General features: G+C 39.5%; 1 protein-coding gene across 1 annotated transcript in view; it reads left to right on the top strand.

The window, feature by feature from the left end:
* LOC129250660 (potassium voltage-gated channel protein Shal) overlaps window positions 1-17,611 on the top strand; it is a 94,384-nt gene that overhangs the window by 9,488 nt on the left and 67,285 nt on the right. The window contains exon 2 of the mRNA XM_054890264.1: window positions 7,504-8,741. Within this exon, the coding sequence (XP_054746239.1) occupies window positions 7,627-8,741 (1,115 nt within the window). The 5' untranslated portion in view covers window positions 7,504-7,626. The remainder of the gene's footprint in view (window positions 1-7,503; window positions 8,742-17,611) is intronic.

Below are 17,611 nucleotides of genomic sequence, written 5' to 3'. Positions count from 1 at the left end.
TTGCCTTAAGTTCTTTGTTTACTTGTTCTAGAGCATGGTCAGCTGCTAACGCTTTTGAGAAGTTATTGCTTGCTTGTTGGTTCACTGTTCTTCTTTTGTCATGAAGTTTAGCTTTTTCCACTCTAAGGCGTTTTTTATATCCTCCTCGGGTTTTAAGTTTCAGATTTTCCTTGGGTATAGCCACACGATGGGTATCTTTGTTATCCTCAATTCTATTTCTGTACTGATGTATAAAAAGCTTCTTTGGACCTTCCATGAAGTTGTTAAAAAATTTAAAGTTTTTGGTTGAAAATTGAAAGGTATTTCAAAATTTAAGGATCGTCCGTAGGATCGCCATGAAAAGTACTTTTCTTCGGGGAAGAGCTTTAGAGCAAACCTGCCGACTAAAGGTTCACCACGAGAAGTCTTTACTATCCGGGAAGAGCTTTAGAGCAAACGTGCCGACTAAAGGCTCCTTTTAAATAAAAGATTTCTTTTTATTTAGTTAGGGCAAATGACTGCCTTCCAACTACCAGGCTAAGACTGAATTGCCCGCCTTCTGATAGAATGGCTTTATTTTATACTTTCTTTTTGCCTTCTCATCAAAAATATATAATTACAACCAAACATTGTTACAAGTAAAAATCAATAACAAAATTATAAATTCATAAAAATACTATACAATAAAATTTTGCTTAGGCAGACTTACTTCATAGTAAGCTATGGTTTTGCTTTGGAGTGAGGTATCATATGACAAAAAAAATGTATTTGGTGTGTGCCATGTGTTTACTCATGTTTCGGGTCTCAAAAAAAAAGAAAAGAATTATGTCATTGAAATTAAAGAGTAGAGTAAATTGAAATGGTTTACATAATTTAAGTTTGAGTTCATTTACCTATTAAAAATATATTTAAAGAATTCGAAAGAAGTTTGAAAGTGAAGTGAAGGTACTCTACACACTGTTTAATAAAGGGCTTTATACAGAATGTATTGTTTTTTTTTTAATTTTTAAATTAAAAATGGCAGCTTAGTTCCAAAATTTAATTTAAAGTAATTCAAACATGGCAACGTTTCACTGTACTTAAATGTAAAAAAAACAATATATCTTTTGAGAAGTCAAAATATTTTTTCTAGCAGTTCGCGCTACTGCCGCATATTGAGTTGACTCTATTGAGGTCGCATCCATATCAGTAGGCCATAACACTTAATTTGGCCGCGTTTGCCTTGAATATTATGCAAAACGCAATAAGTTTTGCCGTTCGATAAGAAAACAATTTTATGGATTGAAATGCTCTTTATTATTCAGTATAGTCTCCATGAACATCAATACACTTGTTCCAATGAGATTCCAATTCATGAATTCCATCCCTCAAGTGAGAATCTGGAAGAAAAACGCTTTTTCCTAATCTGGTGAATACGGTGGATGCTCCAACAATTCGAACTATAATTTATGGAATTTAGCCATTGTCAAAATCCCAAGGGCATGGTGCATTTTCCTGATGGAAAAGAACTTTTTTCTTCTGCAAACTGGGTCTCTTTTTTCACGATTTGTTTTCTTCAGCTGGTCTGTAACCTTTTAGACCAGCTTATATCCAAAATTTATTGATGTGATATGATAATATCTAATGATATTATCCGAAATGATATGATTAAATCCAAAATTTATTGTTTTACCAGTTGCCAAAAAATCCACAAATAATATTCCTTTTGTATCCCAAAAAACTGATGCTAACACCTTCGTGGCCGGTAGGTAGGTAGGTAAGATGGCAAGAGTACCCCAGGTACACTACAAGTAGCACTTACGTGCCGTTTTGATACCATAAAGTGGACCACTACCTGTGAAAGGATTAAGGTAGGAGATAAGCCCGTCTACAGCCATCCAGTGCTGTTGATGTAGCGAAGGAGAGAAAAGGGATCTAGGCTGGAGAATTTCATCAAGTCATCCCCAAAGGGGACGCTGAGGAATCTCAAGCGCCTAACCGCCAAGGCCGGACATCTGCAGAGAAAGTGTTCCACAGTCTCTTTCTCTGCAGGATCCCCACAGCTTCTGCAATGGGGGTTGTACGGAATTCCAAGCTTCTCCGCGTGAGTGCCGATCACCCAGTGGCCAGTGATCACCGCAATGAGTTTGGAGATTGAATGGCGGGGAGTTCCCATCACCTTAAGCGTTCTGTTTATGTCATATTGAGGCCATAGTGCTTTTGAAATGGCACACGATGAGACAGACCTCCATCTGTCTTGCGCCTTTCTTAGAAAGAAGTGGTGTAGTTTCCCTTTAACGACGGCCAAGGGGATGCCGATGTCTGAGAAGAGGGCAGCTGGATTTGGTTCTGCCGCCCCCTTCCTGGCAAGCTCATCGGCAATTTCATTTCCCTCTATATTCCTGTGCCCAGGAACCCAGATGAGGGAAATGTTTCCTGCACGTTCGAGGCGTTTAAGTTCCTCCTTGCAGGAGTTCACGAGAATAGAGCTGCAATTCGGCGACGACAGTGCCTTGATTGCAGCTTGGCTATCGGAAAAAATTTTAATGTCTCCCTCCCAGCAGCGATCCCGAAGCATTTTGCATGCCTGCAGGATCGCGAAGACCTCTGCTTGAAAGACGCTGCTTGTCTCCGGCAGTTTATAGGAGACCGAAATGCTGGCTGATTTGGAGTAGACCCCCGCTCCCACTCCAGATCCCATTTTGGATCCGTCAGTGAAAACAGAGGCATCTATATCCGCAACAACTCTCCCCTCTTTCCAATCTTGCCTGCTCGGAAAGATAGCCCTAGCACAACCCTCAAAGCACAGTTTGCGGATGGAGAGGTCGGTGCGAATATCAGAGAAGGAAGGGGAGATCTGCTTCAAGATGCTGCTATGTCCTACCGGGAGTTGTCTCCAAAGGCCAAACTCCTTCAGTCTAATAGCACTCTGAGCAGCAATGGACTTAACCTGCAGATCCACAGGAATTAAGTGGAGAATAACGTTGAGCGCAGCGGTGGGACATGTCCTACAGGCACCAGTGATGCCTACACATGCAGTTCTCTGCACTCTCTCTAATTTAGTGAAGTTGTAGCCCTTCTGAAGAGCTACCCACCAAACTAGGCAACCGTATGTTAAAATTGGCAGAACCACTAAATTGTACATCCAGAGTACGACACGTGGCTTGAGGCCCCATTTTTTGCCGAACATAGATTTACAGGCGTAGAAGGCTATATTAGCCTTCTTAACTCGATTCTCTATGTGCGGCTTCCAGTGGAGCTTGGGGTCAAGTATTACACCAAGATACTTTACTTCCGATGAAAGTGTAAGACACTGGTTGTTAAGTCTAGGAAGCTTAAAGGGTGGAGGCTTGTATTTTCTGGTGAATAGCATCAACTCTGTTTTGTCAGAGTTGACCCTGAGACCGCAACTGGCGGCCCATCTGCTGAGTGTAGCCAGTGCTCCTTCCAGAATTTCAGCCATTACTGATGGGAAGGGACCTGAGACCATCAGGACCAAGTCATCGGCATATGCTACCACCTTTACCCCCCCCCCTGTTTAAGCGAGTTAAGGCTTCATCTACAGCTACTAGCCAAAGGAGAGGCGAGAGGACGCCGCCCTGCGGTGTGCCCCTATGTACGAATCTGGTGATTCTTGCCCCTCCTGCCACCGCATTAATTTCCCTACTACCAAGCAGGGACGAGATCCAGCGGTAGATAGGTCTTTCCACCCCTAGCCTGTTTAGAGCCGTGACAATTGACTCCGCCGTAATATTATTAAAGGCGCCCGCTATGTCTATAAAGGCCGCCAAAGTGAATTGTTTCCCCTCCAGAGATTTCTCTACAGTCTCTACCTCATGTAAGGCTGACTCGGTGGATTTCCCTTTCAGGTAAGCGTGTTGGGCTGGAGAAAGTCTGGTTTCACAGTGCTCTCGGATGTGACAGTCGATCACTCTTTCAAACACCTTGAGAATAAAGGAGGTAAGACTTATAGGTCTGAAGTCCTTGGCCAGGACGTGGCCCCTCCTTCCTGCCTTAGGAATGAAGACCACTTTGGTTTTCTTCCAGCTAGCAGGTTCGTGGCCGGTATCTGGACACGAATTCGTTTCACTCTTTAGCCTCTTGTTTTGATTTAGGATCATGGTGATAGATCCAAGTCTCAACCATAGTCTTGAATCTACGAGCAAAATCCACTTTACTTTATCCTATCGAAAACGCTCTAAATATTGTTGGGAAAGTCGCATTCGAAAGTGTTTTTGTTTAATCGTTTGCGAATGCGGCACATATTGCGCACACAGTTTTCTGAAACCCAATAGTTCAGTCAAAATGCTATATTGCTTACACTGTCTAATGAGATGCCTAGGGCTTCTTCTAAGTCTCTTTCAGGCACTCGCCGATTTTCCAATATGAAATCCGGTATTTTTTCTATGATTTCAGGTGTTGTTGCTGTTTTTGGTGTCCTTGACGTGGATCTTCTTCAAGGTTTGTACGAGCACATTTAAACTTAGTAGCTCATCTTTCTACTGTACTAATTGATGACGAAAAGTCCTTATACACTTTGAACATTCATTCATAAATTTCCTTTGCTTTTAAAACTTCCAAAACCTACTACTGACCTACCTACTTAATTCTTTCCATTGTAGAAAATACGGTAACGCGTCGGTACTAAATGATTTGTAAACAAAGAATGAATTTAAAGATTGAAACGAAACTTCACATACGTTCATATAAAGAGTGTACCAATATAACAAAAAAATTAGGCTAGTGGCAATGCCGTCTCTTGTCGAACTACAAAACTTATTGAACAACCTAGTATTTGTCCGGTAATGTTTAGACATTTTGCATGAGCTTCGTTGAAACTCATTTGCGTTGAACCTTCCTCCGGAGTTATATAAAGTGTCAAAAGTCATCATCTCCTTATAAAATAAAGCAAAAGTATTATTCACATTTGTATTCAAGTGCATATTAGCGTAACCATATTACCTAAGAAACAAAAATTATTACCTTATCGCATGTACTCTCAAAATGACATACCAATATAACCTTCAAGCTGTGGTATCATTTTCTATTGTAATAAATGTGAACGTCCCGCCTTCAGTAAAAAGCCTTAAACACCCACTTAATTTTAATAAGGTATCTCCCTTGCAGAATCGCAGAAAGCTTCTTTGCAGACTCAGAAGCTTCTACATACTAGCAAGCCCAATAGATACTTGAATGCTGGTTTGTACTTCTGAAACTTATAAAGTAAGAAAATTGCCACATAGACTGATTTTAGCTATAATTTTAACTTATAAAGACTGAGGTAACTCAAAAGTTTTCACTCCGCCCTTGCTTTGCTTTGACTCTTTAGAAGAAATATCAAATCTGCATGAAAAAACTGAAACTTATCGCTGAAAGATTTTTTCTCGGGAGAAGCAAAATTATTCAAAATTGGGTTGTGCATACATTTTTATTAACAGTATAAAGGATCTTTCAAAATTGACGCCTAGATGTCAGTAGTGGATAATTCCTATTTTTATGTAATCTTTGACATTTGTACAGTTGTGCAATATTAGAACAACGCGATAAAGTTATTATGAAAATTGTCCATCTCTGAGAACAATATATCGCGAAATTCGAGATTTTTCGGTAGAAATAATCGTCGGAATGAGTTGACAATTTAGAGGTTGGTGAAAAAATTTCAAGAAACTTGTTCTGTCAATAATAGAAAAAGGACAGACAGACCAAAAACTGTTATATTATGTTGAGAATATTGCTGCTGTAGCGCAAAGTGTTGCTGAACAACCTTCAACAACAAACAGATTTTATCTGTAGACATGCTCATGTTGGACATTTAAATTATGTAGTTTTTTTCACATATATATAATAGTTAAGAGTCGTATTTTGAATAATGAAACCTGAAAGAATCTAAATTTTTTTATGTTAAGACAACAAATAGGTCATTTGGATGACCTTTTATTTAAGTTATTACCAATGTTTGCCGAATTTTTGAAGAAAATGCACTTAAAATATGTTACCACGTACAAAGGAAAAGTGAAGTTTGACCTTGACCCCTAAGTGTATTTACTTTCGTATATTTAGTGATAGAAAAGAGCATCAGTATAAAAGTGTTTTTGTTAATAACTTTTAAACGGTCGAAACCAGTACGCAATGATTGATAATCGATTCCAGGACGAAAGAAAATAAATATATATACAATTCTTTGCCTGATTTGAACTCCAGCACACATGTGTGGTACGTTAATGCTGTACATTATCGACAATTCTATCGAAAGAGCCAAATCTTAATTTTATCTCACAAAGATATAAATTTCGAAAACGACTAGACTCACTTGATACAAAAAAGTTTAAAATTCAAAAGGGTAGTCTCATCAAGGGCATACCAAAACAAAAGTGCATACTTCATCCCGTATAAAGATATCAAAAGTGCTAAAACAAGTGAGAATACTAAATTGAACACGATTATTGTATTTATAAACATGATACGTGTACGAACTGAGCTTTTGTTTGAAGGTAAGAACTTCGGCTTGTGTACGTTTACATAAATCCTATCCGATTTGCTTCCTTGACTTATAACGGAATAAAGGATTCGAAATGGATACAGACTATAAATATGTCGAAATGCTCAAAATGATGAAAAGGGTGGACTTAGTCACGTCTTTTCGTGCGCATGATAACTCGAGCAAATTTTATTACATTTCAATGAAACTTGGTGCGTATATTACTTTTTGTCCATCGAAGGTTGATATTTCGAAAAAGGGCAGTTACATGCCCACAACTTAACAGAATCCGCTCTAAAATTCGGTGCACGTATTGTCTCTTGACCTCATTCAGATCAGACTTAAATATTACTGATATCGAATAAAAACCACTCCCCCTCTTTATATGTTGAGCCTAAATTTCCGTCCGTCCGTCTTATGTTACAAGCTATAACTCGAGAAAAATTATTTTGAAGCTCAGCAAGGACATGTACCCTAATAAATGGTAAAGTTGTGTTCAATAGAACAATAACCACGTCCACCTCCCATACAACGTTAATTTTTAAAAAAGGAACTGTTACAATTATATATATGTATATATAAATGACTTAAATGTGGTAAAAATATTAGTCTAATATAATTAAAAAAGAAATACGCCCACTTCTAGGTAAATGCTTGTATGTAGATAACTTGATAAGACTTGCCTAAACTTACTACACGTATTACCTTCACTTATATAAATAATATAAAGTAAATATTATTGATATCGGGGAAAAACCACGTCCACTTTTATTTCTTAAGACTAAATTGCCGTCCATCCAACTGATGTTCCAAACTGTAACGTCATTGTCTAAAAGTTTGCTTAGTTCCAAAAATGAACAGACAACCCAAATTACAAATTTACCAAAAGTGGGGGCATATAGCCCGTGAGGATATTTCAACTTTGTGAAAACCTGTGAATGTTATGCTGCAACTATTTAAATATGTAAAATATATAGCTTAAACATATGTTATATACATACCTATATAGCTTAAATATACATAATCAGATGCAAAATTTATATAAATACTTTTTTGACTCGTGATAGTTACACAAAAAAATTTGATCAACGTGCTCTGAATATTCGATCGCTTGGCATCGTTTAAATATATAAACACATTCATATATAAATTGATAAGTAACCTCCGTGTAAAACATTCCACCGCATAGTATGGCCTCGGTCGCCGCTTGGCTGCCATTTGCACGGGCGGCGGCCATCGGTTGGGTTCCAATTGCTACTCACCCACTACCGCCACCACCTATACCAAAGGATAGGCGTAAAACAGATGACGAAAAGCTATTGATCAATGTTTCCGGCCGTCGCTTTGAAACATGGCGAAATACACTCGAAAAGTATCCTGATACATTACTAGGTTCCAATGAACGTGAATTCTTCTACGATGAAGATTGTAAAGAGTATTTCTTCGATAGAGACCCAGACATCTTTAGACATATTCTCAATTATTACCGCACTGGAAAACTTCATTATCCAAAACATGAATGTCTCACCAGCTATGATGAGGAGTTGGCATTCTTTGGTATAATGCCTGATGTAATTGGCGATTGTTGTTATGAAGATTATCGTGATCGCAAGCGCGAGAATGCCGAACGTTTAATGGACGACAAACTATCCGAAAATGGCGATCAGAATCTACAACAATTAACGAATATACGACAAAAAATGTGGCGTGCATTTGAGAATCCACACACATCCACTGCAGCTCTAGTATTCTACTATGTAACTGGATTCTTTATTGCCGTCTCAGTTATGGCGAATGTAGTAGAAACAGTTCCGTGTGGCCATAGGCCAGGGCGAGCCGGCACACTGCCATGTGGAGAGCGTTATAAAATAGTATTTTTTTGCCTAGACACCGCCTGCGTTATGATATTTACCGCCGAGTATTTGTTACGTCTGTTTGCTGCACCTGATCGCTGCAAGTTTGTGCGCAGCGTTATGAGTATTATTGATGTTGTTGCCATACTACCATACTACATTGGATTAGGCATCACTGATAACGATGATGTAAGCGGCGCTTTTGTGACGTTACGCGTCTTCCGGGTTTTTCGAATTTTCAAATTCTCACGACATTCACAAGGATTACGAATTCTTGGTTACACATTAAAATCGTGTGCTTCCGAATTGGGGTTTCTAGTATTTTCGCTGGCAATGGCTATTATAATATTTGCTACTGTTATGTTTTATGCTGAGAAGAACGTTAATGGTACGAATTTCACGTCCATTCCGGCCGCTTTCTGGTACACTATAGTAACAATGACAACTCTTGGGTAAGTAGTATATACAAGGTGATAAAAAATAAGTGTATACAAAAGCTTTCATTCCAGAACTCATTATTAAACAATGTTAAAAAAAACACATTCATTTGGACTGGTAAATACACAACTTCAAACGCTTTACAAAATTTTGAGCAATTTACAGCAGCTCCTTAAAAGTTAGTCACATTCCGAACACAGCACTGCTATAAACTCCAAATGCTTATGTCGAGTAACACGAGCCTCGAAAACCGACCATATTCTGTAATCTAGCGGATTTCAATCTGGAGAATATGGAGGCCATTCTTCATGGGAAATAAAGGCATGGAAGTGAGTTCTGCATCATTTTGAGTTATTCCTGCCCTGTGGGCTTGTACTGAATCTTGCTGGAAAGCACTATGGCTTCCAATATGGAAGGAAAAATGTAAAATTCGGGAAAACAAAGCGTTCTTTATGAACCCGAGCATAATTCTTGATCGGGCAAACTACAACCGGCTATTATTACTTATATATCGGTTGCTTTTTAGGGTCTCATGAGAATTATATGTATCGATAACTATGGTTTGACATCTGAGAAAATGGTAAACTGTCCTAACATTTCTGTTCAGTACGGAAGCAAGATCGACAAAATTGGGTTTCAACAAGACGGCGCAACTTATCATACAGTGCCCCTAACAATCAATATTGCAATATTCAAGCCACCATTAAAGCCATCTGTCTAGACTTATTGGAAAAAGTATTCAAAAATTGGACCCGTGGCAGACATATGGGGGATGTTATATTTAAAAAATAAATGCGAAATTATCTACCAGTTTATTATAAAAAAATTTTTTCCAACAATATTTATGTTTTGTATTATGTTTTCAGTTCCCAAGCTCTTAAAAACATCCGATACATAGTAGTCATGTTATTCCTATTCCAATTTATTTTGCTATATACGTCACATAAACTTTGTTCATTAACTTTTCCAATAAAACTTATATATATAATATATATATAATATATAATTGGCCCTTTTTGGGTGTTTGGCCGAGCTCCTCCTCCTATTTGTGCTGTGCGTCTTGATGTTCTTCCACATATAGAGGGACCTACAGTTTCAAGCCGACTCCAAACGGCAGATACTTTTATGGCGAGCTTTTTCATGGCAGAAATACACTCGGAATAGCTGATAAGCTTATTTGAAAATGTAATTCAAAATATTATTTCGCTTGCTGTAATCATAATTATAATTGCTTTTGTGCTAGCACTAGCAGTTACACTTTCCATAATACCATCAGTATTCGTTTTTTCATTCTTTTGTTCGAATAGATGTAAAGGTTGTCTGGTTGTCTAGTAGTTCGTCAGCTTTCTCGTTCCCGCAAATACCGGCATGACCTGGTAGCCATTTAAATTTTATGGGATCCTTATGTTTTAGAAGTATTTTGCGAACTTTTTCAAATAGTGGGGTGTTATTGATGTGGTTAGCAAGGGCTTCAAATGTAGATTTACTACGAGTATCACTTCATATTAGATATTTATTTCCACTACGGGAGGCAAACCGTACCTCTTCAAATAATGCAGCTACTTCAGCTTTAGATATCGAGCAATACATTGGCATTGCACCGACCGAAATCAAACCACCAAGCTCATTTGTCAGTAGTGGTGGTGTCAGACTTCGAACCGTCTGTATAAATACACTCTCAGTTGCCTCTAAGAGTTTCAACAAATTTGTTATAGAGTGGTCTGTATATTAAGGGCTGGTAGAAGATTTTGGATATTTTAATAAACTGGTGATGAAGATAGATCTTGCAGCCAACCACTGAGGATGCTTTTGGATTGCTGAGAGCGCTGGTTCAGAAACAATGTCGAGGTGCTTGGATAAGTTTAAAATGCGCGATATTGCTGATGGTGAGTTAGACTTGTTTCTTTGAAGCCATTCTGATTCAACGTATGAGAACAACAATTTGTTTCTGCAGAGAAGCATTTTTTGAATTAGCATCATATTCTTTGCGAAATAGCTAGCAGTCCTGCTTCGGCTAAAATTACCTTTATTGGGGACGTGGGGAAAGCGTGGATACTTCTCCTGGCCGCAGCATGATATGGTGTTTGTAGGCGTTTGATAAAACTTCTGGCGCAGTGTACGTATATTATGAGTCCGAAATCGGTTTGAGAAAGTATTATGTCTTTTGTTATATTGACAAGAGTTCTCATATGTACTATACAATGTTTAGATAAGAGGTATTTTATAATAATTCACTATTATATAGGTTGTCAAAAAAGTCCTGCGGTATTTTTATTGAATTTTTAATTGTTCATAAAATTGCTTATAATAATGCGACTTAAGTCAAATATGCGCCGTTTTGTTCGATGCTGAGTTCCCAACGAGATGCCAACTTCATAATACCCCTCTTATAGAAGCTCGCTTCCCTATTGTCAAAAAACTCGGAGAGCCAATTTTCACAGGACTCTCTTGTGGACAACTTCCGACTACCAAGCTCGTTCGCCATGGACAGAAATAGGTGGTAATCACTTGGTGCGAGATCCGGACTATACGGTGGATGCAAAAGAACCTCCCATCCGAGCTCCCGGAGCTTCTGGCGCGTCACCAAAGATGTGTGTGACCTGGCGTTGTCCTGATGGAAGACAATTCGGCCTCTGTTGATCAAAGATGACCTCTTCTGCATGAGTGCTGCATTCAAGCGGTCCAGTTGTTGGCAGTACAGGTCCGAATTGAGCGTTTGGCCATAGGGGAGCAGCTCATAGTGGATGATTCCCTGCCAATTCCACCAAACACACAGAAGAACCTTCCTGGCCGTCAATCCAGGCTTGGCCACCGTCTGGGCAGCTTCACCGCTGGGCAGCTTCACCGTTTGCGCTTCACGTTGTCGCAAGTGACCCACTTTTCATCGCCAGTCACCATCCGCTTCAAAAACGGGTCGATTTTGTTGCGATTCAGAAGCGATTCGCATGCATCCATACGGGCAAAAAGGTTTTTTTGCGTCAAGTCGTGTGGCACCCATACATCGAGCTTCTTTTTGAATCCAAGCTTCTTCAAATGGTTTATAACGGTTTGATGACTCATGTCCAGCTCTTGGCCGATGCTACGGCTGCTACTATGCCGGTCTCTTTCGATCAATTCAGCGATTTTATCGCAATTTTCGACGACAGGCCTTCCGGACCGTGGCGCATCTTCGATCACCTCTGCACCAGAACGAAAACGTTGAAACCATCGTTGTACGGTGGAAATGGAAACTGTATCGGGTTCATAAACTGCATAAATTTTATTGGCAGCATGAGATGCATTTTTGCCTTTATCGTAGTAGTACTGTAAAATATGCCGTATTTTCTCTTTATTTTGCTCCATGTTTGCGACGCTATAACTCACGAACGAATAAAAGCAAACAACAATTAATCAAACACGTGTTAGCACGTGAAAAGAGCTTTCCAAAAAGCTCTAGCGTGAACCGATGCGACGAATACAACTAGAACTACGCGCTTGCAAAGACAAGCTTGCGGAAATACCGCAAGACTTTTTTGACAACCTTTATTAGTATGGGGACTGGAGAGTTAAAAAGGAAAATGGTAGGGACAACGCTTTTATGTTTCCTTCAGATATGGAAAGATGAGCTTTTGTTAACAGACAGATTAGCTCCGGATATTTTCTGACCAAGTGTTTAAGTCCGCCAAGATGTTAGAGAACGCAGTTTACAATAAAGGTTTTTGATTTTTGAAAATATAAGGACGCTATCGGCATAAACGAAATGTTAAATTTCTGCTAATTACGTCGCAATCGCAAGTATAACTGATAACAGCGAGCCTTGAGGGATACCATTGAAAACGGGAACAATTTTTGATTTCTGATTACTTGCACGAACAAAAAATTTTCGAATGCAGAGGAAAGATCTTACGACATTGTATATTTTTTCACCAACTTTCCAACGGTTAAGTTCTTGTAATACGCAATGCGGCCGCCGTAGCCGAATGGTTTGGTGCTTGACTACCATTTGGAATTCACAGAGAGAACGTAGGTTCGAATTTCGGTGAAACATCAAAATTGAAAAAAAACATTTTTCTAATAGCGGTCGCCCCTCGGCAGGCAATGGCAAACCTCCGCGTGTATTTCTGCCATGAAAAAGCTCCTCATAAAAATATCTGCCGTTCGGAGTCGGCTTGAAACTGTAGGTCCCCCCATTTGTGGAACAACATCAAGACGCACTCCACAAATAGGAGGAGGAGCTCGGCGAAACACCCAAAAAGGGTGTACGCGCCAATTATATATAATACGCAATGCGCTCAAATTCTGTCATATGCCTTTTCAAAGTCTAAACTAATTATTGAGACGTAAATTTTAAACGATAGGGCTTTAGTAGTAAAATGATCAAGTAATAGAAGAGGATCTATTACGCTTACACCTTTCCGAAAAGCAAATTGATGTGGCTTTATTAGATTATTTTGTTCGGCAAACCACACAAGTCGCCGAGAAATTGTCTTTTCTAATACTTTTCACATGCAAGGTAATAGCAACATTGGTCTTAAATTTGAGATCGGAGAATTGGGTCTGTTCGGTTTTCGGATAAGTATAATCCCAGCAGTTTCCCATGCCTGTGGATCTAAAATCATATTATATAATCTTACAAGCCTTGATTTCACAGCAAAGGGAATATTTCGTAAAATAGGATACGATATTTTGTCTGCACCTGGAGTTGTGCCTTTCATTGTGGAAATAGTACTGTCAAATTCAAATAGTGTGACAAGAGCATCAGCGCTTGAACCAGGGAGTGTAGGAGACTTGATAGTTTTCGTTTTTGGTGCTTGCATTTTACGCATTAAATCTGGACTAAAATTTGAGGAGTGTGAGTAGTCTGACCATGTGCTTGCAAATTTATCGACTATAATTTGGGGATCGTAGATCGGGCCTTCTGGGGAATGAATAAAGGCGATGTAATTCCGTTGGGGTGACGATGTAAGTGATTTTACATCAACCCATACTTTTTTTGGACTAGAGGACGGAGAGATTTCCGACGTAAGTTTTTCAAGAGATCTTTGTTTTGAAGATTTAAGTTGTCGCCTGAAAAGAGCATTGGCGTTTTTGTAATTTACATAACTTTCGTCAGTTCTGTTCCGTTTGTATTGACACCATACGTTTTTCTTTGTATTTCTAAGTATTGATAAAGGCTGTGACCAATAAGGAAATTTGGTAGAGAACTTTTTTGTGTTTGTCTGTGGTATCGCAAGGTGATCAGCTGATCGAATTGTCGATTTGATTGTAGATGCCTTTTCATTGATGTACGTTGAATATGGCTTATTTCTAGACAGATACTATATAATAAAGAGTTGCAAAATGTTGGACAATCTGATATGAATTTGGCAACAGGTTTAACTTGGTAGGAAGAAGGGATTGCAGGAGAGGATATGATAGGGAATGGATGATAGTTTAAGAGCTTTGGATGCTGAAGGTAGGATGATATCAGGAGGAAAAGGTTTTATGAGTGGAAAAACGAGTTGTGCACAATCATTTAGAACAACTAAATTTTTGTAGACGATTATGTCCTCTATTATGGTTGCTCTTTTGTTGGCAGAAGCAGAGCATTAGCCTAGTAATAATATGATTGGAGTTGAAACGGGTCTTGAATATTGATAAGATCACTGTTATTAAAATTTTGATTTGTAGGAGTGTAGCACGTAATTATTGTTACTTTAAAACCAATGTCGGCTTCAAAAGCTAACGATTGGATGTTTGAGTTCATAGGTGAGGATAATGGATAGCTGATTTTTTTCACAAATACCGCAATGCCTTGTTTATTGCAAATATTTGGGGACTATTATGGAAATAACTCACAGAATTATTAAGGGGATAAGCTGATTTTCTGGCTGGGATATGTGTCTCTTTTAGTACTATTATTTCGGAACTAAAGTATTTTCTAGTATTCTCATGTTTCATTATCATTCACTACTGTATTGGTGGTTGGTTGGTTGGTTTAAGTTGTGATTCTTCCAGAATCCAGCTAGCGCTTTCGCACCATTTTGTTGCCACATCCTCGTTACCAACTTGTTTCCAAGTTATTTACAGCATGACTATATCCAGTCTGTGTGGTTCGGGAAACTTATCAGGTTGTTGACATCTAAGCCAGACAGCTGTTTCAGACTCTCGAATTTTGCATTTCTGGTCTCTCCATCTACAATCTGCGATTCTGAGATATTTTAGGGAAATTGTACTCTCGACTGCACCTAATGGTGTGAATACCGATTCTGCAAGAGCGTTATTCATGGTAGATGCCCTTCTTGCCAGATCATCCGATTTTTCATTACCTTCAATGCTCCGATGTAGCGTAGATTAAGGTGACTTTATAGTTTTCGCTCAAAGTGGTAAGGCTAGTCCTGCTTTGTTCCACCACTTTAGAGGTTGTTGTAACCGAACCCAGTGCCTGGATTGCAGCTTGGCTATCCGAAAGAATAGCGATATTGCCCTTAAAAGAGGGATCTGCGAGTAGTAGCCTACAAGCTTCCCCAGTTGCCAGTACTTCCGCCTGGAAGACACTGCAAGCATTAGGGAGATGCACATATCTTTCAATTTTAAGTCTAAGAGAATATATACCAGCTCCAACACACCGCAGTCCATTTTACTGCCATCCGTATAGACTGTAGTGTCGAAGTTACTTAGAGAGAATCCCTTATTCCATTCTTTCCGAGATGGAAAGAGAGTGACAAAATTTCTACTGATTGATACCGTCGGGACGATGTTGTCAGTCCTCTTCGAGGTATACTGGGTTTATCGCAATAATAGATTGGCATGACCATGAGTTTTTTCCTTCCAGCGACCCGCTTCATTTAACCTAAATGCACTCTTTGTTGCCATCTTCTTGATATGTAGCTCTACCGGATTAACGTGTGTCAGAGCGTTCAGGACATGGTCTGATTGCACCGAGTGTTATTGCACAGGCTGGTCGTTGTATTCTGCCAAGTAATTTGATGTTGTATTCTCTCTCCAGAGCTTTCCACCAAACTACCGAACCATACGATAAAATAGGTCGTATAACCGCCTTATACAACCATAATGTATACTTGGGTTGAAGACCCCTTCTTCTTCCTAACATACGTTTACAGGCATAAAAAGCGATCTCTGCTTTCTTCACCCGTTCTTCAATGTTTAATTTCCAGCTAAGTTTGGAGTCCAGAATTACCCCTAAGTACTTTGCACTGCTTGAAAGTGAGAGGGTTGGTCCGTTAATATTTGGCAAAGTAAAAATCGGTACCTTATATCAGCATCAGTGCTAACGTTATTAAATACGCCTTCTATGTCAAGAAAAGCTGCCATGGTGTATTATTTGCTTGGTAGAGACCCCTCTATTGTTCGTCGATTTGCCTTTGAGGTAAGCACGTTGCGCAATTGATATACTATGTAGTGTTCTCCATTCAGCTTCTAATATGGATTCCTAAAAGCCTTTCAAAGGTTTTTCAAAGAAAGGACGACAGACTAATTGGCCTTAAGTCCTTCGCTGATTCATGCCCCCTTCTGTCTACCTTTGGTATGAAGATGACTCTAACAGGTTTCCAGCTATTTGGAATATAACCTAGGTTTAAAAATTTCTATTAGCCATGGCATAATATTATCAAGAGTTCCCTGTAACATCTTAGGAAAAATCCCATCAGGGCCTGGAGATTTGAAAGATGAAACGATTTGATTACCCATGCAACCTTCTCTTTTGTGACTATTACATCGGCAAGATGCTGTGGGTCATAGCGGCTCCGCCGAATTCTCCTATCATCGCTACCGTTAGCGCTACATCCCAGAAAATGAGTATTTAAGAGAAGTTCTAGAGACCCTTCTGCCGTAGAAGTTCAATTGCTACCTGGTTTCTTGATCCAAGAAGCCATTGAATGATCTTTGGACAAAATACGGCTGAGCCTCGCAGAATCTCTGGTAGATTCGATCGAAGAAGCTCTCCTTCTTTGCGGCCCTGGTTGCCTTTTTGTACTGTCTCCGACTTTCTCTGTACAGTTGCTAAATACCTGTTGAGTAGCTAAGATTAAAATTTGATCTGGATTCTTCCCTTAATTTCCAGAGCTCATTGCTCCCCCAGGGAGGATAAGATTTTTTGCTGTATTTAATTGGACACGATGTATTGTAGGCCCTACTGAATGTCTTCTCCAATGTTGTAACCCTACTTTCAATGTTTTCCGTGAGAGTGATTTGGCTGATCGGAATTCTTCCCAACCTATTATTCATTATATTTTTGAACTTTTTCCAATTAGTTCTTAGTGGGTTTCGATGCGCTATGGGTGTATTCGCCCACAGATCCAGCTCGTAAGGGATCAAGCTGTGATCCGAGAAAGAATTTTTGTTGGAAACCCTTCATTTTTCTACTCATACTAGACTGTTTTCGGACAGTAAAGTAACATCAACGCCATTCGATGTTAGAGTCTGCAAAAAACGAATGGAGTTTGGTATCAGCCATGCACCTTTCAAACGCAATTCGAAGCTCCTTCTCGGCCCCGACGAAATTCGTCCCATTGTCAGAAGAAATGACCTTGCAAAAACCTCTGTGGCTTACAAATCTTTTAAAGGCATTGAGGAAGCTCGATGTTGATAGATCTCCGACAAACTCTAAATGCATCGCCCCGGTGCACCTGCAAATAAAATAGCAAATATAACCCTTGGTGACCCTCGCTCCTCTCCCATGAGTGAACTTGTAAGAGTATGGTCCAGTAAAGTCGACAGCAGCGTGGATTAAACAGCGTGCGTAGGTGGTTCGGATCGCAGGTAATTCCCCCATTGATTGTGCGGCGAGATTGCGGTTGAGACAGGTGCACTTTACGCATTTGCGATATGTGCTACGAATTAGGCTGCGGGCGCCAATAACCCAATATCGACGTTGCAGGATGTTTTGCATGATGTGGGGTCCAGC

Source organism: Anastrepha obliqua, chromosome 6, assembly GCF_027943255.1.
Source record: "Anastrepha obliqua isolate idAnaObli1 chromosome 6, idAnaObli1_1.0, whole genome shotgun sequence".
Taxonomy (NCBI): Eukaryota; Metazoa; Arthropoda; class Insecta; order Diptera; family Tephritidae; genus Anastrepha; species Anastrepha obliqua.
This window is presented reverse-complemented; position numbering and strand designations above follow the sequence as displayed.